This window comes from Pelecanus crispus, chromosome 2 (genome assembly GCF_030463565.1).
Source record: "Pelecanus crispus isolate bPelCri1 chromosome 2, bPelCri1.pri, whole genome shotgun sequence".
Lineage (NCBI taxonomy): Eukaryota > Metazoa > Chordata > Aves > Pelecaniformes > Pelecanidae > Pelecanus > Pelecanus crispus.
The window spans coordinates 100522737-100549481 of NC_134644.1; the positions used below are offsets into that span (position 1 = coordinate 100522737).

General features: G+C 40.2%; 1 protein-coding gene across 2 annotated transcripts in view; it reads left to right on the plus strand.

Annotated features, from left to right (window-relative positions):
• Positions 1-26745, plus strand: part of FHOD3 (formin homology 2 domain containing 3) — a 406597-nt gene that overhangs the window by 371198 nt on the left and 8654 nt on the right. For both annotated transcript variants that reach the window (XM_075704917.1, XM_075704918.1), the window contains 4 exons: positions 6918-7108; positions 8585-8777; positions 16808-16979; positions 19288-19449. In XM_075704917.1, coding sequence (XP_075561032.1) covers positions 6918-7108; positions 8585-8777; positions 16808-16979; positions 19288-19449 — 718 coding nt within the window. The remainder of the gene's footprint in view (positions 1-6917; positions 7109-8584; positions 8778-16807; positions 16980-19287; positions 19450-26745) is intronic.

A 26745-nucleotide genomic window follows, 5' to 3' on the forward strand; every position in this document is an offset into this window, starting at 1 on the left:
CCAGTTCCTGGCATGGGCTAGTGGGAGCCAAGGTGAAGACGGAGACTGCTGGTTGCAGGGCAGACCGGGGCAAGGGGGAAGGAGCTTCAGTGGCAGATGAGACTTCAAGGTTTTGTCTGAAAGAGAGCAAATGAAGTTCAGCGCATGTGCCTGACAGCATTGAGATGTTTCAATAATTTCCAGGTGAAATGACTGCGAGCAGTGTCGCAGGTGCTGTAACACCAACTGAAGTGACCTACATCACCACTTACTGGTATTGCTCCTCTTCATCCCAGATCGTGGGAACTGTCATACAGCATCTGCAAAAAGATCCTGTATTAGTGTGTTTATTGTAGATTGTTTGAGGAACTAAAATGCAGTGGAGATGTGTATATAATTGGATAGATTCATCTGGTCATACCTCAGTAAGCACCTCTGTCCTTTAGTTTTTAATTAGTGGATTGAAACAGGTGGTTTCATTTCCAAAATTATTTTGGCAGGATGCCACCTCTCACACTAGAATTAGAAAAGTCTGGACAGAACCTCCTTTATATTTTGCTTGCTTTTGAGAGCTGGCATCTACTTCACTTAAAATGTGTGACCAACAGCGTGCAAGTTGGACTAACACTGGTCTTGGGATAATTCTTGTGACATTCGGTGAAGCAAGCCAGTGTGGAAATACTGGAGGAGACAGAGTTTTGAATGGACGCCACAGAAGGTCGCTGCACTCAGATGACAGTGTTTGCAAGGAGCAATTCTCAGAATTTCCCTTGGCGCTGAACCAGCTCAGGAAAAGAGGAAGATCTTGTGTTCCCTGCCAGAATGCATCCCTGTAATAATGTGAGAACGAACGGTCTGACCGTAAATTATAAACAGATTAAATTGAGCTGTGGTCCGCTGTAGAAACTGTCTTGAACTTTGAACAAAGATTTTGTCTGTGATCATGTATATCTTTCTACGATGCGTGATAAGAGAGTTGTCATTTTATTGTGAATTTAAGGCAATATTTGTCATTCTGAAAGCATCAATCTTCTATTTAACGCACCTTGTGGGTAGGATAAAAATGCAGAGATCCAGGTCTTCCTTAGAAAATGTCTGGATTTAATATGTTCACCACTAAAAGGAACAAGCTGTAGCAATAAACAATAAATAGAGTAGCAAGCAATAGAAAACTTAAGGATACTTAGGCTATGTAGCGAGTTATTCACTGGCCTTCAGAACAAAACTTTGGGTAATTTACAGTGATTTTGAAAAGAAGTGCTTTCTAAGCAGAAACCTCAGCTTCACCAGCTTCCCGTCATTTATTTGTTTTGGGTTTTTTTACTTCAATCCAGTTGTGACATTTTTGACCCTGTTCAAGGGCTGAATGTAAATGTAGGAGGCAGGAAACATGAGTGTAATCAGGTGCAGCAACTTTGATTTTAGGACAGTTTTGTACTCTCAGTGGGGGTGGAGCTTAGCCCAGAGACTAGAAGAGATTTAGCTGGAAGAGGAAACGTGTGTGTAAAGCACATTCCAGCTGAGGGAGCGCTGAAGAAAAATGACGTGTTATCTCACAGCGGCTACAGTTGTTTGCTGTGCGTGGCAATGCATGCCTGGAACTGCATATGCTGCCCTAGGGAATATACTGCAGGCGCCCCTTTAGGTATGAGCCAACCCATTTAATTCCCAGTGTCACCTCGATGCAGCTCTTCCTCTCCCTCAACAGATAATAAGAGTCCAATGTTGCCATGAGGTATTTGTGGCCACAGAGAGAAATAACATCCCAACCCAAAGATCAGAAAGGCTCTCTGATACGTGTCCTGCCTGAATGACTTGGGGCATGGGCCAGCATTTCATGAACTAGAAAGTTTTGAACTTATATACGCAGCAGGTGATATTGGATGTATGGCATGGAGTTGAACTTGGCAAAAATAAGCCTTTTAAAGGACCAGTGTTCATGGAACATGGATGGGCAGGAAGTAAATGCTGAACCACTTGATGGTGGTGGTAGTTTTTGAGTCAGGTGAAAAACAGCATGAACAGAAGTCATTGGGCTGTAGGTGTATCATGTGATATTGAAGTCTCAGCCCAATGAAGTGAGAAACTAGTAGAATTCTTTTTTCTGTTGTTGTTCATTGTGGAGTCATCTGTTACTAGGGTAGCAAGCAATGATGATATAAAAAGGATTAAAAAGAGTGCTGGTGTTGCTGGCATGTGGTTGGAGGGTTTTATTCTTGGTCTGAGTGTCATTTGTGCAAAATATGGTGGTACATTAAATTGAAAAATAGAATTTTTGTTTTTTTAAAGTTGCCCATTAGTGACTTATGGCAATGGTTTCCTGAGTGAGGCTGACCCTTCAGGCTTTGTGTCACATAAACAAGTTTTTAAATCCTATTTGGATAGACTGTCTCTGGCTACTGCACTCTGATGCAACAGTGTCTACAAAGGCACTTCTCAGAGGACTGAACAGTGGGCCCAGCAAGAGATTTCACAGATAAATGACAAATAGTTCTGAATATTTTTCAGCTAGTGTGGTTGTGAATGGAGAGGAACCTGGCAGGAGAAAGGAGGAACATATCAAATATATCCCAGGAGCATTTAGAAAGTTGCTTTTTCTAAATCAGTTTACAAATGCAAATAAACGTTACACAGTGTCTAAAAGAAAAGTCATTTTTATTTTGCATAACAGCCTAAGACCACTCATTCTTTTGCCTGAGGTAAAAGAAGAGATTTATTTTTTAAATTGTAGCAGAAGGTAACAGTAAGCAGGACCAGCAAGCTGCACGTCTTTTGCACATGCATGAACTGAGTTGAGGAGGAAGAAGAAGAATGTATGTTACCACCTTCCTCCAAAACCTGGGGCTGGGCACAACAGCTGTCCAGCGAGAAAGCTGTAATGACCATTTCAGATTACTGCTTCCTTTTATTCAGTGGAGCATAGTTTTAAAATAACACCACAGTGGTTCTTGTCTGAGCACCTCCTATGCTGAGGTTTCCTGGAGCCACAATGTGATGTGAAACTCACCTGAATTCCTCCTTAGTCACAGCATGGCCTTCCAGCTGCGGGCAAGAATTGGTGCATCTTTCCTTTCAGGAAAGAAGGAATGAAAAAAAGAAAGCAGTCACGTCATTCTACCATTATGCAGCATTAATTCTTTTAGTAAGTGTTGGAAATAAACACATAAATGAAAAGGTTGCAATCCTGCAATCCTTCTTCCCTTGGGAGTGCCGTGTGGACTGGCAGGGATGTGGTATGGTATTATATATGCCTTTTCATGGTTTTGTTATGCATATTAGATTGAATAATTGTCATTATTACTCCACACAAGTTCTTGTTCTCCTTATCACAGGGACATGTAGTTGGGGGATCATTTCTCACCATTGTTACTGTTAGATTTGTATATAACACTTTAGTGTTAGAGGACGTCCTAAACAGAACAACAATAGTAGCAAAAAATAAAAAAAGGAAATTACAAGGATATTGCTAAACAATGTCCTGCTTTTAAAAACATTTGCTCATCTTTCATGGTCAGTTACCTCAGTTAAAGTGAGGCTAAATTGTTGCTTTTCGGGTGGATTTGTATTTTACTTCCATTCTCCACTGATGCAAGTACCTGCTGTTTTATGACACAAATGTGTATAAAATGGAGAGGCTTCTTGGCCACATAGTCATTGGATTTCTGCTGCTTAGAACATGATAAAAGCCCCTTCATGTCCATGACGCATTTGCCTTCACAGTGAAGAGAGAAGAGGATCTGAGGATGTCAAATTCGTCAGGATCCTGCTTTTCAGTGGAATCTGGTGCTCCTAATTAAGGGAATTAGTAGCTGTCTGTCTTGGTTAATATTTCAACACATTAAAAGGCTTAGAAAATGTAACAGTTTGCAGAATAAGAGCATATTACCTCAGCAGGATTTTGGTGTATTTTATCAGTTAATAATACATACTGCTCTTTCAGATAGCCATGGAAAGCCAGTCTTTGTGAGGGTTGATAGAGAACGCTTAAGACACACTCATTGCTGGCATGCAACCGGGATATTATTTTCCACTAGCCTAGAAAAAAGCATCACCTGGATCCTGCGTACAAGTCTCTGCAATTGCACGAGAGTCCAGTTAGAAGATCAGTGGTCGGTGGATCTTTAGCTTTACTGTGCTAGAAGGTCTATGGCTAATTTCTTATCTGAACATGAGCACTGAAGGAAAAAAGGAGATAGCAGAGGAAACATGAGGGCAAGGTGTGTAAATTAAGGAGAGAGGAGATGGAGTGAGAGTGACCATGCTTGCCACATGACACTGTTTCCCACTGGAGAGCATCACATTAGTGCTATTGCTGTTAGGAAAAAAAGGCGGGGCGGGAGAAGCTTGTTTGCTGTGCTTTGAAATGTCATGCAGGTAGTACTCTAAAGCTGCAAAAGGCCAAATATTTTTAACTTCAGAATTTTCCCTTTGAGCTGATCCAGCCTGAACATTTAAATCACACTTCTGTGAGATCTAATAGGAAAAATCTTGTCAGTGGGCTGATAAATGCTAGTCTTTTTGTTTGGTGGCTTGGGTTTTTTTAGAAAGATCTGAAGACTTCGCTTTATTTTCTTGTGCTCTGTTGGGAGATGGTTTCTACACCTTGGATAGAGGAAAGGGATGTTGTATGGTATATCGCGTGTGAAGAAGCTTCACTTAATTCCTTGCATGTAAGACCTACAGCAGACTGAAATGCAATAGATTCTGTGCCTGCTTGCAAAATTTGCACTAGTGAAATAGTACTTAATGAAATATCAGGTGGGGTACGTGGTTGTCTCGGAAAAATTTTGACTTTCAATATTTCACACATGGATAGTTTTCTGTGAGTGTATTCCTTTCTGTCCCCAAACAAGTGACCAAACTCTGAAGAGCTGGCAGCTAGAAGATTTGATTTCGTGAAGGTTTGTCACATTCTTGTGGGCACAGGACAGTTTACATGTGGGGAATTCACTGACACATTTCCCTATATTGGATTTCCTGCTTTACTCCTTCCAGGAGTTTACAACTTCTGCTCAAGCAGAGCCACCTGTGCTCCACAGAGATTTATTCCAGGGGAGCTCAGGTAGTATTTTCCTTGCTGTGGTCTCTTTAGGATTTCCTCAGAGATCTGAATTTTTGATTGTGCTCAAAGATTCCTGTGCATCCCTTAGCCAGACCTGCCATCCCCAGTCCCCGCTGAAACTGCCCACTCTTGTGAATGCACCGGCTGTTAGCAGATTTCATGTGGCAGGGAGTTTGCCACATCTTTTCCCTGCAGATATGCAGTTCTCCAGAGATATCTCTTGGATCCCTATGGGCTTGAACCTCAGAGCCTTGAGTAAAACTCATTCTGGTTTCAGAAAGCTGTCATAAAATGTCATAAAATTAAATTTTTCTGCTTCAGGGGCTGAGAGACTTCCCCAACCAGGTTGGATAATTCTTACTAGTAAGACCTAGAAATACCTCCTTCGGGCTTTTTCTTCTTAATAGGAATGGTAGTATTTTTTCCACGTGTGTTTTACATATACCATCTATGGAGAGCAGCAATGTGTTTATCATCAACAGTGAAAATACTGACCTGGAAAGGACTTTTTTTTTTAAAAAAAACATATGCATTGATATGGATATAAGGGAAACAAAAACCCCACAGCTGCTCCGCCTGCAGGGCTTTTCTGAACAGCGGAATGGATCAAAGGATGTTTTTATTTCCTTGTGAAGAGGAAAAATTCATCACTTCATAAATCACAGCAAAACCAAATCAAATCAATACCAGGATCTTTTTAATAATAATGCATTTCTTATGGCTATCCTCAGTATACGTCTCAGCGGTGGGTGCTGCACACAGCTAAAAAGAGTGAACTAAAACCTGTCTCTGACACTGGTTTTCATTTAGCATTAAGGAATTAACTGGAGTAGCAGACCATAACATCCCAAACACTGACGCATTTAGAATCTGAGAGCTAAATCTGTATTTTATAGCTTGAGTTCATCTGAACTGTGAAGTGGTATTATAAAATAAATTTTTCCTTTCTTCAGAATTCAGGAACATGTTGGGTAGTTTTACTTTTTTCATCTGTTGTGTGCTGTGGCTGGGTCGTTAATGCACTTTGTCCAGTTGTTAGCAACGCATCCTGAATGTCTTCTGTAGACCGTTGTGATTTGAACACCTTTTTTGGTTGATGAATAAAGGAGAAGCTCTCTCTCACCTTCTGTGGAATGTGTTGGCTTCTGTCCTGATGAATGTTACTGTAGGATGCGGTCATTTATTTTAACTGTCTTGAGAGACTTTCAAAGCCATTATGTGATCTTGTTACAAGCCAGCAAATTCGTACTGTGTATCAAAGGATGAAAGTTAGTGCTGAGATCACCAAATAACACTTACTTTCAATAGAGCTTTAAAAAATTCTGGCCCATGAATTTTGTGATTAGAAGTAGATCAGCTATTAACAAGTCAGTGCATGGCTAGGGAATAGATCCAAGTGCTTCCTAAATTGGAGAAGTGTTGGCTGGGTACAACAGTGAGCAGTAAACAGGGTATAAAAAGCTATGAGTAGTAGAGAAAAGGATTAGGAAAACTAGAAAATTTTGTATTACCTCAGAAATAACTTGAGTCATGCAGTTGCTTTGTGTAGACATGAAGTTATTAGCAAGGGAAAAGACACATCACAATATTTTATTGTCCCTTCTTTAGGTGTTAGGCCTCCGAGACTAAAACCAAATATATATGCATGTGGGTATTTCTTTGTTTTCAGTTTTCCTTACTAACATTTCATGTCTAGACAAAGCGTGACAGAGAAAGCTATTTTTTAATTATTCAGTAGTAATTAATAATGAGAATTAATGTTGTGCTGCCACTACATTGCCCTTATACATAGATTGCATTGTTCAGATATGCAAGGTTACTACTGCAGTGTTTTTGCTTAAAGTGTTACATTTTCTTTTCTTTTCTTTTTTTTCAGGTTGACTTTGAACAACTCCAGGAAAACTTGTTTCAGATGGAAAGACGGTGCAAAGCATCATGGGATCACCTTAAGGCTATAGCAAAGCATGAAATGAAGCCAACTCTAAAGCAAAAAATGTCCGAGTTCCTTAAAGACTGTGCAGAAAGAATCATAATCCTGAAGATTGTTCACAGAAGAATAATTAACAGGTATAGAATTAGATTGGTAACAGCAATATCTTGATAATAAATGACTTACTAAAAATATGAATTATGACATATTAAATACATTTTTTATAAATGTTTCAATTCACATTCCAGCAAGTAATGTTATCAGGACGTATGTGGTGCATACTTTGTTATAGACGCCATTTAAGAAAGATCCCCACTCCAGAAAGTTTCTGTATTTCTGATGAAAAGCAGCAGTGATTCAGGCAATCATTTATTCCCAATGTGCAATAACTGGGTCTTTTAATTCCTAGTCCCCAAAAGCTAGCAGCTTTCTGGTTAAGTTGCTGTATTTTCTGTCCTTCCCTGAATACTTTCGAGGGGGGTTGGCTTGCTGTCTGATAAACAAGAACAGGCTGTAGCAAAAAAAATGAAGTTCTAATGACAAAGTCATCATATGCAGAAGTTGAATTGAGTCTCATACAATGAGTTCTTCTGCAGACAGCACCACTTCTATTTTCAAAGTCTACAACTCTGTGTTTTATGCCTACACAGCAGAAGACAGAATTAAGATTCCTCTCCTTAGGAGAGTTAACAGTAATTGCAGTGCTTTGAATTGTACATACTCGTGATAATTGTGCAGTACACCTGAGCTTTTTTTTTTTCAGATTCACAAACGTAGCTTAAGTCATCTGAGAAATTTATCTCTGTTCCTGCTTATTAATGAAATTTTGAGAGAGTTTCCAATTTCTGAATCATTTCCAAATTGCTATGGTCAAAGTTAGGATCTGGATTCCAAACGATCCCAAATTTGTGGATAAACACTTGAGAAGTGTTTATTGGGAAGGCTTTTTAGCATCAGGGATGTAGATGCAGTTGAAAGGAACTCCCATACATTTGTAAACATTCAGTACGCTATTATAAATCGTGCAATGTAGAAGCAATAGTAAAAGTTGCAACTAGTGCAAAAGCTCTGAATGCCACAGAAGCAGTAAAACTGAATTGAGAGTATCCCAAACTAAAGTACTTGGTAGATAATATAATTTTATGATCAGTTTTGTGAACCAGAAATTCTTTCCTTCTTGTGTTTGCTAGCCTGTAAATCTGCATTCTTCTTGTCTAGACTTTCCCCAACATCCTAACAGCCTCTTTGAAGTTGCTTAATACACATAAATAGAATTGAAACTTAATAAATATTTTTTCTATAACTGAAATGAAATTGGTCACTCACATGCCAAATGAGTCATATAAAGTAGATGGAGTTCCATAAACATCTTATCTCCCGCATCAGCCTGGGAAAGTGGACTGGGATGAAGTTATCATAGACTAGACTTTCATGGTTTTAATTATAAAACATGCCAGTGTTAAGCAAAACATTCATGAAAATTCTGTAGCACAAAAGAAATGATGGAAGCTAATAGAGTAATAAATGCATTCACTGAAATGTGGGTTTTTTCCCCCCAGAAACCCACAATAAAGATTTTTCCCTTTTACATTTATGAACTCATTGTTTTACAGGTTTCACTCATTTTTGTTATTTATGGGCCATCCTCCCTATGCAATACGTGAAGTCAACATCAATAAATTCTGCAAAATTATTAGCGAATTTGCTCTGGAATACCGCACCACCAGGGAACGAGTTTTGCAGCAAAAACAGAAACGGGCCAACCACAGGGAAAGAAACAAGACCAGAGGGAAAATGATAACAGATGTAAGTGGCAAAATGTATCTCCCACAGCATGGATTTTTAAAACTTTCTTTCATTGAATGTTGTATATGAAGTGTTGTTACTCTTTATTTTTATTCTTAAGAGGTTCTTCTACTGTAAGTAATGAACTCTCTTCTCTTAGAAGACAAAACTTGCAAGTCCTTAATTGTATATTTTTGCTTCTTACCAATTTATAGAATGAGAACAAACTGAAATTAAGCATCTAAAAAGAGCATCTCTGTGTGTTGCACAGGCAGTGCCCAAAATATCTAGAAGACACTAGGAGCTGTGTGTACCTGATCAGCCAAGAATATGAAAAAGGAAGAGAAACTAGAAATAAGGCTCCTAATTGAGGACGTGATTTAAATGATGAACGATTATAGCCATTTAAGTGGTTACAGCCAAATTTAAATGGATTTTTTTCGTCCATCTTTGAGTATTCCAATATAGTCTTTAATCTTAGTATGTTATCTATTTTTATGTGTGTGTATATATATATATGCAAGCACATGCACAGCAGTTTTCTTCTTACCTTTAAAGTACAGAACAGCCAATGTCATGGGAGCAGGCTACTTCAGGGTTCAGAAAGAACAGAGAAATTTATGTTCACAGTAGATGTTACCATGCAAACTTTTTGACTGTATGATTGCATACTGATAGAATAAATTGAAATAAGATTAGTTTTATCAGCATAGTAAGCTTTAAAGTCCCCTTGATTTTTTTTATCTTTTTTTTTAAGTTAATGTAGTTTGACTCAATCCAAATAAAGTTTTAAGAAGTGCCAGTACTTAATAAAAGTTTCCAGCTGTCTCAAAATCCAAATCTGGAGTCTCGATTAGATGCAAGTGGTTTGTTGCATATGAAGCTATCCTTGCCTTTGGCATGAAAAGACCTAAGCTGATTACAGTTTTATGGCTCAGGCAACATGGGTCAAAATATGTATATGTATTGAGACTGATATAAATTGAGATTGTATTTAAGTCATTGACTCACGATCATTTGTAGATCTTTCCTGGCAATATCCTCTTTAAATTTGGAAATCTGCCTCATCTAGCAAAAATGTTAAACCTGTATTATTATCTCAAAAAGATTTTCCTTTTGGTCTAGCCTCAGGTTAAGGACGAGGCTCTGATTTTATGCTAAGGGTATAATGTAGTCATATAAATTTTGAAAACTACCACTGGGGAACTGAGATCACTTTCTTCAATTGCTTCTTGGTTTTCCTGACGTATTCTAGATGACCTAGAAGATAGCATTAACCAAAGAGGTTAGTCAATTAAAATGTTCATTTCCTCAGGTAGCTTCAATACTTTTTACTAGTTTAAGCAACACTGAGATGTGAAGGAGTTACTCTTTTCCTACTGTAGGTTGTAGTGTTTCTGTATTATCTGTTCAGAAGAACTGGCTGTGGCAGGACAGAAAGCTTCTCTACGTCCTGTTCCTGCAGGAAACGCAAGGGGAAAAGGAAACCTGATCACTGGCAGCTGGGTTCAGGAAGCAGAGAGAAGGGACCCTTTCAAACCAGAAAAAGTCTCAGGGTTGACAGCTAGTCGGTGAGGAGCAGAGCCGGGGACGATGGCCATTTTCTGAAAATGTAAGAAAGGAGGTGGCTAGGCCTTTCCCAGAAAAACCTGTTACTGGAAGAGTTACTTGTTCAGCTCAAGATAGTGCTGAGATTTGACAAGAACTAAATGCCACCTGACAGCTAGTGTTCCACCTAAAAATATCTTGCAGGTCCCCAGAAAGGGAGCATGTTTTGCCTATCACTAATGTACAATTATATAATGGTCCTATGAGCTTAAAAAGCACAGTAAAACCCACATTCTTTAAAATCACCCTTATAGAGATGTTCTTTAAGGGAGTTATTCGTGTGGCCATATAGTTATTTCACAATTTACTAAATCTCTTTAACTGTAGCCCATGGCCTCGTTTACACTTCATTTGATTGCAGTACATGGTAAAACAGAATTAAAGTTGCGTCAGACTATTTGTCAGAGCTTCCTTTGACAACTTCAAAGTCAGATCTACCTCAAAACAAGTTTCCAAGTCAGAAGGATGGAATATATGTGTGAAGAATGATGAAAAAGGGGAGTTTTATTGTAGTCTTGTGGTGGCTGTGGTTTGTGTCTGGTCTTGATTTTCTTAGCGTTTTATATTTGAAGGCATTGGAAAGGGAAGATGTATCAGTAACGCACTGACAGTATGTTCAACTTGTTACAAAACACTGACAGAACAAAGTTTAGATCTTGACATTGGAAGGAAACTCTCTGTAGAAAGTAATTCTTATAAGAAGTAGTCATGTGGAATTTTAATTTCTGCTTTTGATAACCTGGAAGGATTGTGCAGTTATTTGATATTTACCTCCCTGTCCTTTTGAAAGTTTCCTCAGGATCTCATTTTTATCACCTTACAGTACATTGCTTTTAGGCAGAAGAAGAGGGATTTCAGCAAAAATGGGAAAGGAATAAGCCAGAACCATCCCAGTTCTTAACGAGAAGGCACGTATCTCTTAAACCTTAGTCCCCCCTGCAGACTTGGAAGGCAGAGGGGTGCTGGCTCTTTGCGTGGAGAGCTTGCATCAGCTTCAGCAACTGCTCACATGGAGCAGGGCTGAGAAACACGATAGGGAATATTTCCAGCCTTTCTTTCGGCCTTTTACCACAGAGATCATTATGTTTATATGTTCTTTAATAGCTGAAGTGGACTGGGCACTGTCAGTTTAAATCTTGGTGAATGTTGTCTGCAAGAGAGAGATGGAGGGGGCCAGTAAGGAAAGAAAAAGGAGAACAGTGAGTTGCCACAGTTTCACAGGGAAAATTGCCTAGTCTCTGTAACCTTGTATCTGGCTTTAGCCAATGATAGCACTCATTTCAGGCACACTAAAAATAACAAGGAAGCAAAATAGGGAAGAAATGCAATTGTAGATACAAGGCTGAGCTTTTTAATGATTTTTAATAATAGTAGGTAATACAAGCATCCATCTCCCAGATTTATGAAGCTCTGCTTTTTACGATACTTAAAGAGTTTCAATTCCAAAATTGCTATGTAATAGAAATAATATTTTGAAATGGCAAATCCACTACACAGAAATGCAGGCCTAAAGGAAAAATGGGAGGGAGGGAGGGTGGGAGGGAGGAAAGGAAGGAGGGGGATCTGAGATTGTCCTGCAACATCCAATATTGGATGACAGAAGAATCAAGCAGCCTTTTTTTCTTAAAATTAGCATCTTGTGCTTGCAGGATGTATTCAGTATAGCAATAGTCTTTCAGTGCTTTTTGGTAATATTACATGTTAAAAATGTCCTAATTTATTAATATTTCTCAGTGTATTTATAATGATGAAGAAGGAAATAAAAGGCAGAATGTACACATTCTGGGTAAGAGCAGATTCCCTTGTGAAACAAAAGTTGGATTGATTTATTTTGCTACTTTGACTCCTGTTGCCAGTATTTGCTGGAGCAAATGGCTCTCCAGACATGGAAACATGATGGGGATGGTGAACTGCTCCTGCTGTGCACTGGAGTAGCTTTGGGTGTAGAAGGACAGCAGTTCCAGGTGTGAGCCCTCTCCACCCAGAGCAGGAGGAAGGGAAATGGTAACACCCTGGGTACCGGAGATGAGCAAAGTGAAACAGAGAAGAGTCCATTGCCCTTAATTTAAGTCCACAGCAAATCACTTCTAGCTAGATTAAATGGGCAGGAAGGTCAGCAGCTGGGACGTTCCCTGTAAAAATCTAGCTTGATATAAAGTAATAATATAATACACTTCTGTTTGGAGCACACTCTTTGTAATGTGTATACTCTGCTATTCCACCTTTCCCTGAGTGCCTTCTGCATAGTGTTTAGCTTAATTTGCTCTCCTCCTGCCTTTTATTTGATAGATGTACATATGGATGAGAATACAAGTACGGTCTTGCTTCCCATTCTTCTCTTTCCTGTTTCTTATTCGTGCCAAAAAGTGAACAGTGGCCACCTTCAGAAGAATTGCTTTACAGTGACTCCATGCCCCCCTGGTGATGGAAAAAAACAAATGGATCTTTTTAATATAAAGGGAACATACCTGCTGAAGTCCCTCTGCAAAACATCTGCATGTGTTTCTGTCAGTGCCACTGTGTCCAAAGACAAATAAGCATCTCACTCTCTGAATAAAACATACCCTTAAAAAGTAATGTTAGTGTGCTGCTCGGCACTCTCGCAGCTAATCTTCTTATGGAGATTGTGCTGAAACTAAGCTGAGGGCCAAAGTAAATGAGGCTTTCGTTTTTAATGATGAATGTTTCTGGAACAGAATGTATCAATCCCAGACAGAAATCATAGCTGAGATGGAGATAAGGTCAAAAATATGTATTAGTAAGACTAGGGAAGGGAATAGAATTGGTGGAATGCTTCTTCTAAAAAACAAAACCAAACCCACAAATAAAAAAAATGCATCGGATTTCTGGGCTATGTTTGCACTTTTTAAGCAGTGAAACTGAAAATTATGGAAACAAGGAGCCCAGATACTTGAGAAACTGTGTGTTACTTTGGGAACCTTCCATGTCAGGCATCTGACAACTCGATGAAGAATTCCCCAGGCATTTGGGAACACAGCTCTAAATAGTTTGCTAATTCTCTTTAAAGCCCCAAATTTAAGAACACTCCATATGCACAATATTTTGACATGCCCATTGCATTTAATGTAGTGTGTAACTGTCAAGATAGTTTTACATGCCTGCTGTCACAGAAGGTGAAAGCCCTGAATAGCAAAGGATAACTGCATCTCTCTAATTTCCAGGATCTGATATCAGGCAGCTACTGAAGAACTTAAAGCATTTATTCAAAGACTGCTCAGCATTTGATTTGAGTGCTCTGTTAAATTTGAAGTTGAAAAGCCCCAGCTTAAAAAAGGAATTAAAACAAGCACTTTAAGTGTAGAGAAAAGGAATTGCCAAGAAGCTGACCTCTGGGAGCACTGGGAGAAAGAGAAGCCAGGACCTCCCTGTGCCGAACGGAGCAGGAAAAAGGAGAGGGAGTCCTTCCTAGCACTTTCAATTTCCACAGGGCAAAAAATGGGCAAGCAACTGCACGACTCAAGGGAGAGAAATAGGATGGGTTAAGGGTAGATTCAGTTCATAATTTCTCTAAGAAAAATCAGGAAATTTTTATATACCCTACTGACAGTGGCAGTCTGTTCTATGTACAATTAACTCAAAAAAATTAAGGATGCTGGTTGTCTAAGGAATGAACTCTTTATACGCTTTGTATTTTTATATCCTCCTATAATTGCATAAACAGTACCATGGTTACCTCTTACTCTGTCGTGGTTTGACCGTACTGTCCTTCCTAAATCTTGCTGTTTGTCCTTCTCCACCCTGTCCTTTGTTTCCGGTGGCAGACCGATGAAGAAGAGGATGCTGAGGTATGGTTCTCTGAAAGAGCATGTCATTCCCATGTCCCCTGTGTGCTGTGACATCTAATTTCTAACTCAGATAGTATGGACTGCTCAACTCCATCCGCTCAACTGGAGATATGAACCATGACATTTTTCTCATAGCTTTTTGGCTCAATCATAAGAATGCATTTTTACAGTCAGCTTTAACCATGTGCATACCTGCTCTCTTGAATAAGGATATCCTGATCTGAGGGCTTAATAATTTTAAGTTTCCTCATTTCTTTTCCTTAATATCCATTTACTAAAGTGCAAAATATCCCCACTACCCAAAACATCAGTGATCTGAATGTTATGGGGATCCTCAGTAACCTTGGGCTATGGATTACCATGATAATTTCATACTCATTATTAAGCTGTGTAAGTCCAAACAGTATTATTTTATAAAGTGTTCAAAAGCATCAGAATATAGGGATACAAAGCAAATTGTCATGGTTTTCCTTGCTGTACGAATTGCAAATAAGATAATTCAGTCACCACAGAAGTAAGCCATGAAGTAGTGCATGTATTTATTATAAAGTGCTCCTGAAGGTGATGTTGAAAATGAATAAAGGAAAGAGTAAATAATTTAAGAACTGTAATGCGCTAGCTATATTCCTAAGAAAACAATTTATTGGTTTGAGGAGCATCTATTGTGAATGCATTTTTTGTCCAGCATTAAAGCTTTCTTCAATTTGCTGAATATAAACAATATGGCTTAATGCTCACTGTTTCATAATGGCAGTCATTTGCTCAAGAGCCTGGGATTTGGGCATTAATCTACGGCAACATCTGCAAATTAAAGAAGTAAAATAAAACTTCTGGCTATAGAGCTTCTCCCTCAGTGATGATCAGTGCTGGGGCGCAGAAAGCAAATTACACCAGTTAGCCTTTTTATGCCAACATTTAACTAACCTGTGTGAATATAACTAACAGTCATGTGAAGACTTTATCCTTTGGGTTTTTTCTGAGATGGTATTGATCAGCTTTACAACCCATTGTACATACAAGAGTATTCTTAGTGCAAAAATGGCATGCACTTTCATAGAAGTTTCTCTCTAATGTTTTTCTGTCTTTTAATTTCACATGTGATACTCTAGCACTTGCACACCTTCCACATCAAAATGTTGCAAGCTAATACTTTAACAAGAAAACAAACTTCTCACTATCAAAAATAAATCTCACACTGGTATATTTAGCTGAGTGCCTTGTAGGGATTATTGTTTTGCTACTCAGTTAACTTGCTAGCCTACCCTGAAAAGTCATTATGTTAAAATAGAGTCATCCTGTCATTGATTTCCAGATTAAATATTTTCAGTTCGCAGTCTTGACAGCCCCGGGGATTTGATCAAAGCTCTGAAAGTAGGGCCCCATCTCTTCTTCCAATTTACTGTTCTCTGACAGAAAGGCTCCGCAGGTTTGCATCCCTTAACTGACTGGCTCGATACTGTTCAAGTGAATAATTAATGTTGTTTATTATGCAAAGGAAGAAGAGAATGCAGCACACCTTCTTTCATCTGTGCTGAATTGGTAGGAGTAAGAAAGATTAAAAGGAAAAAGAACGTGTATTTCAGTTTCTGATTGCTGGACTGATATGACTGAAAACACCGAGGGGTATTATCTGTTGATGCCTGTTTGCTGTTGACAGAGCCTGTCCTTTCTGCAGCCAGGACTGTATTTTAAACGTGCTTTAGCCTTTCTGTAGGTACGAGCAGTGATTTGAATACCAACGCCACAGCCCTTTGTAGGCAGAGGCTGGGAAGGGAGAGCAGCCCAGCGATGCAAGCTCTTCACCGTAGAAAATATCTGTTTCTGCTGTTTTCATCCGTTTCTAGATGGCTGTTTTCAGTAACCGGTGGAGCTGCTGCATCCACAGGCTATGCAAGCCCAGCTAATGTAGCTGCTGTTGTTAACGTAGTCGTGGTGACAGGGAAATCACAGGGGGGCCAGCGAAGCAGAGGGCAGATTCCTAAATCTCTTCTAAGGTTTTGTTTGTTCTTCTAACTGCTGACTGCAATTTTTGTGTTTTGGCCATGAAATAATTTGGCTGGGTGTTTTGGGACCGGGGATTTTTTCAGCGTTTCTGGTAATGTGTTTTAAGGTTACTTGTAGGCATATGTGTTTTAGACCAGTTTGCGAGTTTTCTGTGCAGCAGTGCAGAGAGGCAAGAGGGAAAGGTCTCTCTTCCTAGAGTACTCTCCCAGTTTTGCCTTGTTACTGAAGGGTGATGGTACAGGAAAAAGCAATTTCATATTTCTGTTGGGTCTCATGCTGTCTACCTCAGTGTCATAACTGACCCCAGATCGGGCCCAGCCTGGGTCGAAGGTTTCAAAGCAAGCTTTGTACCTTATACTCTCAGACAGAAGGTCAAAATTATAAGGCTTGAGCTAATGCATCTGGTTTTCCTCTGATTTTGTTGGCTGCTCCCTGCTGTCGCCCTGTTTCCAGTTGATTTCTGCTCAGGGTGCATGCTCTGGGAGAGGAGCAACTGCTGCCTGGCTCTTTTGGGAATATCTGCACTCCAAACCAGCCTGAGAGGACACTTCTCTCCTTGCAATTCGCGGTCAAGACTGGCCCATTCTCCGTGCTGTTTTCTGTTAAAACAACAACTCCGTTTTCCTCCCACAGTCTGGCAAGTTTTCCAGCAGCTCGCCCCCCTGCCAGAGCCAGCCCCAGGGGCTACAGTACGCTGAGGACGCTGCAGAGCACGAGAACATGAAGGCTGTGCTGAAGACCTCCTCCATCGGTGGGGAAAGTACCACAGCGCTCGGGGTCCGCACTCGAAGCCGGGCCAGCCGAGGTAAGCGCTAGCAGTTTCCTTTTGGCCACGTTTTTGGCGACGCAGTAGCCGCACGGTGGCCCAAACACAGGTCGTTGCCCCCTTGCGTAGCACTTGTGGCAGAAAAGGTTGAAGGGGAAGGAGAAGACCCCAGTGGTGTTTCTACACTGGAGGTGGTGATTTGGGGCACAGGGTTGTAGAAGAGTTTGACTGAAGTTTTAACACATGGATCACAGCCAAAGTAGTGCCTGGGGGCTTTAGGAGTACAAGCCTGCAGAAATTTGCACCTCTCCCCCAACCCCTGTGAACGTGGCTGCCCACTAACACCCCAATTTTTATTCCTGTTCTCATCATGAAGGCAAAATGGGGGATCCGTGATGTGGTTTTCCTTTTACTTTCAACAGAAGCAAGCAGGAAGTAGCATTTCAAATTGAAGTGAAAGGGCCTTGTAGCATTTTAGGAATGACTGGGGAGAGGAAAAAGGGTAGGGAAAAAAGATGATGAATCTTTTAACCATCTCCCTGCTAAACCGCAAAGCTAGTGGATTAAGTGGAGCCTAGGAGCATACAAAGCTGCTGTGGACAGCCCTGCATCTCCATGCTGTCCTTACAGATACCTCTTTCTCTGAGGTCCACGGCATTCTGCCTTTCCCAAATGTCAGCACAGGTGATTTCTGAAAGCTGACAGAGAGGAAATGAAAACCTGACCCAATCTGCCGATTCCAACACCTGATACTCTGACAGAAGAGCTCACTGATACAACCATTCTTGGCAATGAGATAGCCTTGTTTTTTGTCCAAGACATGATTCACTGGTACACCTCTTCATTTAAGCAGCCACTAAACCACTTCCTTTATGCTAAATCATTTTATAGACATTGGTTCACCAGCTTATTTTCTTTAGTCTTCCCCTCACCCCCTCCCATACACATGATACCTGAAGATGGTTTTGGAGTAAAGGTGATGCACCAAAATTCAAGTCTTCAGTTTTCTGTTCTGATATTTATTTTCCCTCATATCTGGATATCTTACACTTTCTTGATTCTTTTTTGATACCAGTGATAGCACATCCAGAGCATCCACCACTGTCTCTGTGTGTGTAGTTTATTAAGGCTGGAAACAATGATCCTGCCTAATTTAGAGGTTTCACTACCCCAATTTAAGAAGCAAGTCAACTAGCTAAAGCACAAAGATGAAATAATTCAAGCTGCACTGCAACAAGCTGAATAGCTGAAGTAATCTATTGACTGCTAATGAGCAGTGTGTCCTGATAATGAGAGTCAGCTTGTGTTTCCCTGAAGAACAGCAGAGGCAGAGGATGGGCGAGCCAGACAGAAGCTTGTCAGAAGCACTATCGTAATACAACTGCTCTTGATGAGAGCCAGGAGAGAAGCAGCAGAGCAAAGTGCTAATCAAAGCTGTTGTTTATTGACACTGGGGACGTGATACGGAGTGGCCTCACCAGTGAATTTTTAGCTGCTTCCAATTCTACCACACCCACTCTTTTGCAAAACTTGCTGTTGGTGTTCTCGCTGCATACTAGAGTTCAAATTATTCAAAAACAAAAGCACACGGAACAGTAGTCTGTAGTGGAGGAACCCAAAGATGTGTCTGACACAGCTCTGTGGAGTAAGGAGTGCCAGAGGCTTGGGTTTGGAGACATGGCTCACTTGTTTGTTTGTGGTTTTAACCAAAATTGCTTATTTAGCTTTTCAGCTTGCCAACGACTCTTGCTTTTCTGCTCATAACAGAGCACACGCAGTTGTGCCAGGACACATACAGCTCTGTGATGAGAAGGTGAATTCTTCATTGTGAAAAGGACAAGTAGATATCTCAAACCACATTTTTTGCCATTTTCATGTCTTCTTTGCACTAGGCTACAGATGCTTAGAAGTGGGTTCGTTCCCTCTTTTGGTACAAAGGATCTATCTTGCTGATTCGCATCAATTTCTAACATGTGCCATGTCTTCTAGTCTCTGTGTAATAGGAGCAGAGGGAAACATGGTCACACAACACTCCAGCGATCCTTGGCTTAGAGACAGTCTCTAGCAGACATTTGCCAGTTGTATGGTCAAGGATAAGACTCTGATGCTGAAGGGAATAGAAAGTTATAATTGCATTTGAGCTCTTGGGTCTCTGCTGATACAGCAGAGAGTCTAGGGTATTATTTAGAAATATTCTCCATTAGGCAGTCTTCTACTTCGGCTAATTTGAAGTAGCGATGACTGAGCTGTTGGTTGTAATTCCCCAAAAAAACCCAATTGCAAAACCAAAGTGACGCAAAAGACTGCTTTCTTCTTTTCCCTCAATTCATTTGCTGGACTTTTTCAGGCCGTATCAGTTCGTGGAATGCTGGCAACGACGATTCACCTAATGCAACGGATGACGCAGCAGATGAGATCATGGATCGCATTGTGAAGTCTGCCACCCAAGTGCCAAGCCAGCGAGCGGTGCCTAGAGAGAGGAAGCGGTCACGAGCAAATAGGAAGTCATGTGAGTATATGGCTATTAAATTTCTCAAAATAAGCAAATGTGCAAATATTTGTGTATATCAGTGTAGGAACCAGGCCTTTAGTATGCAGACATGCATTGGTACTTCATAGTAGCTTGTGTGCTATGTATGCTTAATGATTGGCGCATATTCCTCTTACTATTGTAAACAATGTATGCAGTGGATGACTCTGTCTTCTACAGAAGGTGAAATGTCCCTAGCAGTAAGAGAAGAAGAATGTTTTATGGTGCTTTAGCGAACCTCTGATGACAGTACTTAATCATAACTAGAGAAGTCAGATCAAGACCTCAAAGGGAGACTGTGAAGGTAGTGAACTGGCATGAAGATTAATAGTTGTACCTGTAGCTGAATTTATTCATAAAGCAAAAAGTATCTTGAGAGATTTCACCTCTTAAAATCTTTCTCTCTTGTGCTGTGTACCATCCTTCCACAGCCCTGAAAACAAAATGTCTACTGCTGCTTGACTGCAAAGTGGCTATAGAGGAGCTTAACTTCCACTGGGAAGAAAAGGTAGCACATTTATAAGGTGGTCTTTAAACAGTGTAGTGTGGCCGCAGGGCTGAGCTGCAGTGCCCAAGTTCGAGCAATTTGATTTTTGCTTTATTAAATACAATGTTTAAGAGGTGATGACCTTTCTAGTTCTTTTTTTCCTTATGTGCAGAGACTACTGTGATTACTGTGAGAAGGATAAGTACCCAAAGAACATAAGATTTTAGTGTTTAATGTCATTCACCATATGTGGCTTTTTGACTACCTTTCCATCCATCTTTTTAGCATTTCTGGGAAGTTAGGACAAAGAGGAGACAACAACAGTGAGTGAAAAATCACACAGATTTTCGGGTTTTGTGGAATTGTTCTAACATAGTGGGTGATCAAAAACATTCGGTATAAGCAGTGATTGCTATAAACTAGCATGTGCTGAAAGCATATTCACTTTCCCCAACATGCTAAGAAAGGGACTTCTGCATGTGGCAAGAGCAAAAGCAAAGTGGACTCTCTGGTTAGATGAGCCAGACTCTTAAGCCAAGAAAATGAGCTGACACTGGATTGTCTGTCTTACTTTCCGTCACACACTGTGCCATACCTCTTTGTGGCATCACCCTCCGCTGCTACCTGCTTCCCCACACGGTTCTGGTGTTCTGCTGACTGCCCTAGTTGGCTTGTGCATATCAGATAAACCTCCTGTATGTTTGCATATTTCCATGGTTTATCCCGTGCTAAAATACTTCCTCTGTTAGCAACACTGTCTTCATGCACACACAGCAAAGTCTTATTTCTGCTTTTTACCAGGTACCTTTTTCCCAAGGAAACACTTGCTGCAGGAAAAAAACCAAACCAAAGCAGGATAATGATAGTAAAAATACTATATATTTTTCCATGGAGCTGGCTTTTATAGTCAGTAAAAACTTTTAACAGGGATTAAGCATTCAGTAAATAATTAGGCTGGGACTGATTTCCATTGTAATTAATCATTTTGGAATCCAGCTCTTCTGCTTGTTTGTGCTTCAAAATCTGGATGAGATGCTTAAGTGGATTAAAAGGCAGTTTCAAAACAAACATAAAGTTCAGTAGTTTAGTGTCACTTTCAGCTGACGTGCTGTGAAAGAAAGTGGGAAAGGAGAATAACTTAACTGTTTCACTCTGATAGATAGTCAATATACCTGGATGATGAACAAAGGAAGTCGTTTAGCTCTAAAATACACTCGCCTGAATTTATAATATGGCACCTCCAGGAGATGAACGGAGACCAGCCCTTGTCAATGCATGATGTGAGTTAAATGAGCAGAAGATCTTCCAGGTAGAAATATAACACAGGGCCTCCATAAACATATTAGAAAGTACTTTTTAGGCATACTTCAGTGATTTAGATTAGCAGATGCTGTGATATTTATTATCTGCAGAGCAAAGAGACCCTATTATCTGATGGGTTTGAGTCACCACCTTCAATCTTCAGGCTCCCATGCACATCCTTTGGCTTTTGCCATGAGCTTGGTATTCAATCTATTCATGGACTTCAAAGCAAAACTCAGTTGAAAGGAATGATTTTCACTGTGCATCATGTTGTATATGTCTTATTGCTTTCAGTGCAGAACTGGAAATCTTGTCAGGCTTACTTAGCATTCAGCAAAGATTTTTGTGAACCTGGGCTGAGATACGTGTTTTTAGCAAAATCAGAAACCCAAAAGATTTATGAGCAATTGCACTCTAAACATTTCCTGTGGTTCAGGTAGAAGGTTGTCATGGGCAAGGGATTTTTTTGCCATTAAAAAAAAGACAGAAAAGTATGAAGTAAAAAGCAAGTGATACTCAAGTCATTTATAACTAGGGGAAAACAGAAACAGGAATATGGAAAAGGTTAAGTTAAACTCAAGAAATAGTTGTAATGGGAAAATGAGACATTTTGACATGTTTCTTTGAACCACTTCACCTGTTATAATTGTTGAGCAGCATGACTGTATCTGGTATGCAGAGAGCTTAGTTAGATCTTAATGACATAGAAGAGTTTGAACTCTCAGAGCAATCAGCAGAACCATAAATTGGGAGGAGGAATAAGGCAGTGAGTCATCCAACAAAAGACAGATGGAAACGTCTGTATCTGTTGATTGAAGATGCAAAGGGTCACTGATAAATCCAGATATGACTGAAATCAGCTGAGACCTAGTAGGAAGGAATTTGTTCGGTGGGAGCTGAAATGGACTACAGAAAGCTAAGGCACCTGGTAAGAGCATAACAACTGAGTTCCTGTGATGATCTGCAGAGAGAGAACTTAATTCTGTGCTAGACCTTTACACAGTGGAGGTTTTTAAAGATAAAATTTGACATTTAGAAGTACAGTAACCAACTGGAAGTCATTGCCTCATGACGGGTGCTCAGTGACCTGCCTACCAGATATACTGGAGTGGTGTTATGTATAAGAAAACAACGTTACAGTTGTATTCGTTCATTAGAAACCTTATCAGAAAGCCACAGGATCAAATGAACCACAGAAACTGAAACGCTCTGTCACCCTTCAAGGTGGTCATACAAAGACGGCTTCAAGGCAAGTTGCCATGGGAAGCCTCTGCTGTTTTTGTCTCTCTGATGTCCTTATTCTCTGTGTAAACAACAGACCCCAGCCTCTAGAGATGTCAGTCCAGCATAATTTAAAATCATAAAATACCAATTTGGTTGAAAATATACTATTTCTGTTCTTGAAGACTAAGGGCAGCTTTCTGGGAGAAAGGTTCTTATAACATTATGGGGAGCTGTTCAACTTAGCAAAGAAATAAAAAATAATATAATTAGGATTGTCTGGTTCTCCCATAAGGTTAGGATGACCTTCACAAACGATGCCATAACAAACAACGAGTGCAAAGGAAAATTGGGATAAGGAAGCTTTAAGAATCACTCTATTTGACAGTCCAAATTCCAATTAATACAATTCCTGAAGTTAATTTTAGCAGGCATTGCACCAGTGGATATGGGGAAATACAAATGAAACTCTCTGTATGAGATACCACTGAGATTTCAAAAAACAGTCAAGAAAGGAGGTTGTTTAATACAGAGAGCTGAATTTAAAAAAATTAATATAAGCAGAGTTTGTGTGAAGACTACAAGAACTGAGGTAAGAGAAGAAATTATATAAAGAAGAATAGGGCTGCTTAGAAAATCCTGCTACTAAATGAGAGTTTCACACCATGATGAACCAGCCCGTGCCAACTGCTTCATACGGGGGGAGAAGAAAAATAGGTCATATAACCATGGCAGCTTTGAGGCAACAGAAGACACGTAAAGATTAGCAGTATCATCCATAAGAGACAAATTTTACTTAGGTAGATTTAATTAAAAGAACCCCCCCCGAAAACTCTATAATGGACAAATAGGAAGATAATGCTGTTTTCCTTCTTGTCCTGGCTGTTTATTTAAAACATCCATCCCCTAACATAAAAACAGTTCTCTCAGGATTAGACTCTTAGGGAGGTGCTGTATCTGTGTTGGTCTCATTGAACTGAATGATCTGTCTCAGGAGAATGATACGATTCCAATGAGTCAACATCATGAAAAATCATACTCCAGTTTAATAATCATGAATAAGAATATGGAAGGTATTCGCACTAATTCTGGTATACGCAGAGCAATACTTGGAAATGTTGGACCAAACAGGGTTGATTTCTGACCTTTGTGAATGGCTGTAGCAGGGATCTGAAAAAGGACCAAGAGAAAGTCCTAAGGATTCGTTCCCTTCTTCAAGTGCTGATTAAGCCACAGCGGAGCAAAACCAGACCAGCTGACTAGCAATTACCTTAAGGCTAAAACATGAACCTGCAAGTATCTTCCTCCTCCTTTATGAACTGTTAGTATTAGCAACCTTCATGCTTGAAAATGTGTCTCCTTGCTCCCTAAAGTCAAGGCAGTTGTCAAAGAGTGGGGATCCTGACACAGTCTTGCCAACAAATAATTTCAGATAACTGCCCCAAGGAAATAGCTCTTTAAAGATGGCTTGACTATACAGCACTCTTTGCATCTGGATCTTCAGCTGACCATGAATGGTAAACCACAATGTAGAGCCCAGGTGTGACTAATACTTGATGGTGTGTAGCACAGTGGTGGTTGTACTGGATTCTGCTGGAGACACTGCATGAGGATGTTGCAGAGTGCACTCTTATTTCTCTTAGATTTTATTAAAATTGCAAATCTGCTTTAGATTGGAGTTAGAAGAATGGGTTTGGAGCAGATAATAATTATCTGCTCAGTAAGTTTGCAGATGACACCAAATTGGGTGGGAGTGTCAATCTGCTCGAGGGTTGGAAGGCCCTGCAGAGGGACCTGGACAGGCTGGATCGATGGGCCAAGGCCAACTGGACGAGGTTCAACAAGGCCAAGTGCCAGGTCCTGCACTTCAGTCACAACAACCCCATGCAACACTACAGGCTTGGGGAAGAGTGGCTGGAAAGCTGCCTGGCCAAAAAGGACCTGGGGGTGTTGGTAGACAGCCAGCTGAACATGAGCCAGCAGTGTGCCCAGGTGGCCAAGAAGGCCAACAGCATCCTGGCTTGTATCAGGAATAGTGTGGCCAGCAGGAGCAGGGAGGTGATTGTCCCCCTGTACTCGGCGCTGGTGAGGCTGCACCTGGAATACTGTGTCCAGTTTTGGGCCCCTCAGTACCAGGAGGACGTTGAGTTGCTGGAGCGTGTTCAGAGATGGGCAACGAAGCTGGTGAAGGGTCTGGAGCACAGGCCTTATGAGGAGCGGCTGAGGGAACTGGGATTGTTTAGTGTGGAGGAGGCTGAGGGGAGACCTTCTGGCTCGCTTCAACTACCTGAAAGGAGGTTGTAGTGAGGTGGGTGTTGGTCTCTTTTCCCAAATAACAAGGACGAGAGAAAATGGCCTCAAGCTGCAGCAGGGGAGGTTTAGATTCGATATTAGGAAATATTTCTTCACAGAAAGAGTGGTCAAGCATTGGAACAGGCTGCCCAGAGAGGTGGTGGAGTCCCCATCCCTGGAAGTGTTCAAAAAACGGGTAGACGTGGCACTTTGTGACATGGTTTAGTAGGCATGGTGATGTTGGGTTGACAGTTGCACTAGATGATCTTAAAGGTCCTTTCCAACCTTAATGATTCCTAGTTTTACTTTCATTAAAAACAATCCAGCCACCAAGCCAGGAAACATTAAATTACTTATTTATTACTCTACCCTTAATTGGTTTAGTGGTGGACTTAGTAGTGTTAGGTTAACAGTTGGACTGGATGATCTTAAAGGTCTTTTCCAACCTAAACGATTCTATTCTATTCTATTCTAGGAATGAGAATTTAATCCAATGTTCAAATGAGACAACTTGATCAAAATTATTTGTGATGTTTAAAAAAGAGGTAGGAGAGACATGATAATGCCTTGATCTTTTATTAGGCTTTGGAATTACATGTTAGCCTAATAATACACTCTATGACTGACCCTTGAGATATGGAAACATCTTATAAGGATTTATTGATTTATTTGCATAATGACTTGTGAGGAATAAAAAATTCTTACAATTATTATCCTGAAATGGATCTGAGGCACCACCCAAGGAATCTGTCAGACTCATACGAGTGGACTGTGGAGGAGATAGGAATTGAGTCGAGATTACCTGCATCCTAGACAAATAAGCTCAGGGCTGGTGGATTAAACTTAACTACAGAACATCCCAGGTCAGGTATTTCATACTGAATCCCACCTTCAGTAAAAGTGAAATAGGAGTTAGCACACTGTCATCAGGTGCCAAAACGTGAGAAAGAGCTCTGCCAAAGGACCGGGCGTGGAGACAAGCCTTAGACAAGTTTTAGTAACACATGCAGCGCTGCTTTGGAATAAACGTGTTTGTAAGCAAACAAAATACTAGATGGGAGACTATTGGCATTCATAGGGTGCTTCAGTTAACTTTTTCTTCTTCTTTTCTTTGTTTTTTCATTGTTTTTCATTTTCATGTCTCTCCACATAACTTTCTCTGGCTATGAAAAGATACAGAAGTGCCAAAATACCAGGAGGGAGACTGTTCTTCTGGTATTTATAGCCTGACTAAAAGCAGGAGTTAATGGAAATTATGCTTTTAAAAAAATAAAAACCTTACAGGAAGAAAGTCTATATAAAATGCTTTAAAGGCAAGCAACTTCGCTTAGAATTTGCAACTAATTATTTAGGATGTGAGTAACTAGATCCTATCAGGCATTAGAGGAGGGGGCTGAGTAATCTAGTTAGTGATGCACATTTAGCAACAATTCTTTGCATTTATACTAAATGTATCACCGATGGTATTCAGTATCAAAGTCTGTTTGTCCTCATGCAAAGTACTGAGCCTTCAGAAGATCAATACCCAGTTAATAAAAATCTAATTATTGAATGAAAACAGAACGTGAGATAAAGCACTTAAAACTCTGGCAGCTGGAAGGTTATCTGCATTAGATGCCAAGATAGCGAGTGTCTTTTGGATGCCTTTAAGTAATGCATTCTTTCATCTTTACAATGGCAAGATCTTTGCAAAAATGGCAGAACTAAACTCCATGTTCTAGAATAAATAAAAATATAAACAATAAATTAAAATTATTAATAATAGCTAATGAATTAATAATAAATACAGTTGACCACAGTCAGCTGTGGAAATTGATGTACCTGATCAGGGTGAGGCCTGTGTAGTCCCATCTCGCATCTCTGCCAGAGGCCAGCATCAACAGTTGTAGAAGAACAAACAGGAGAGGTAGGATTAGTTGAGTAACCTTTAAGTCTCATCATGGATTTTAATAGTTGTAAATCAGTGTATTTAT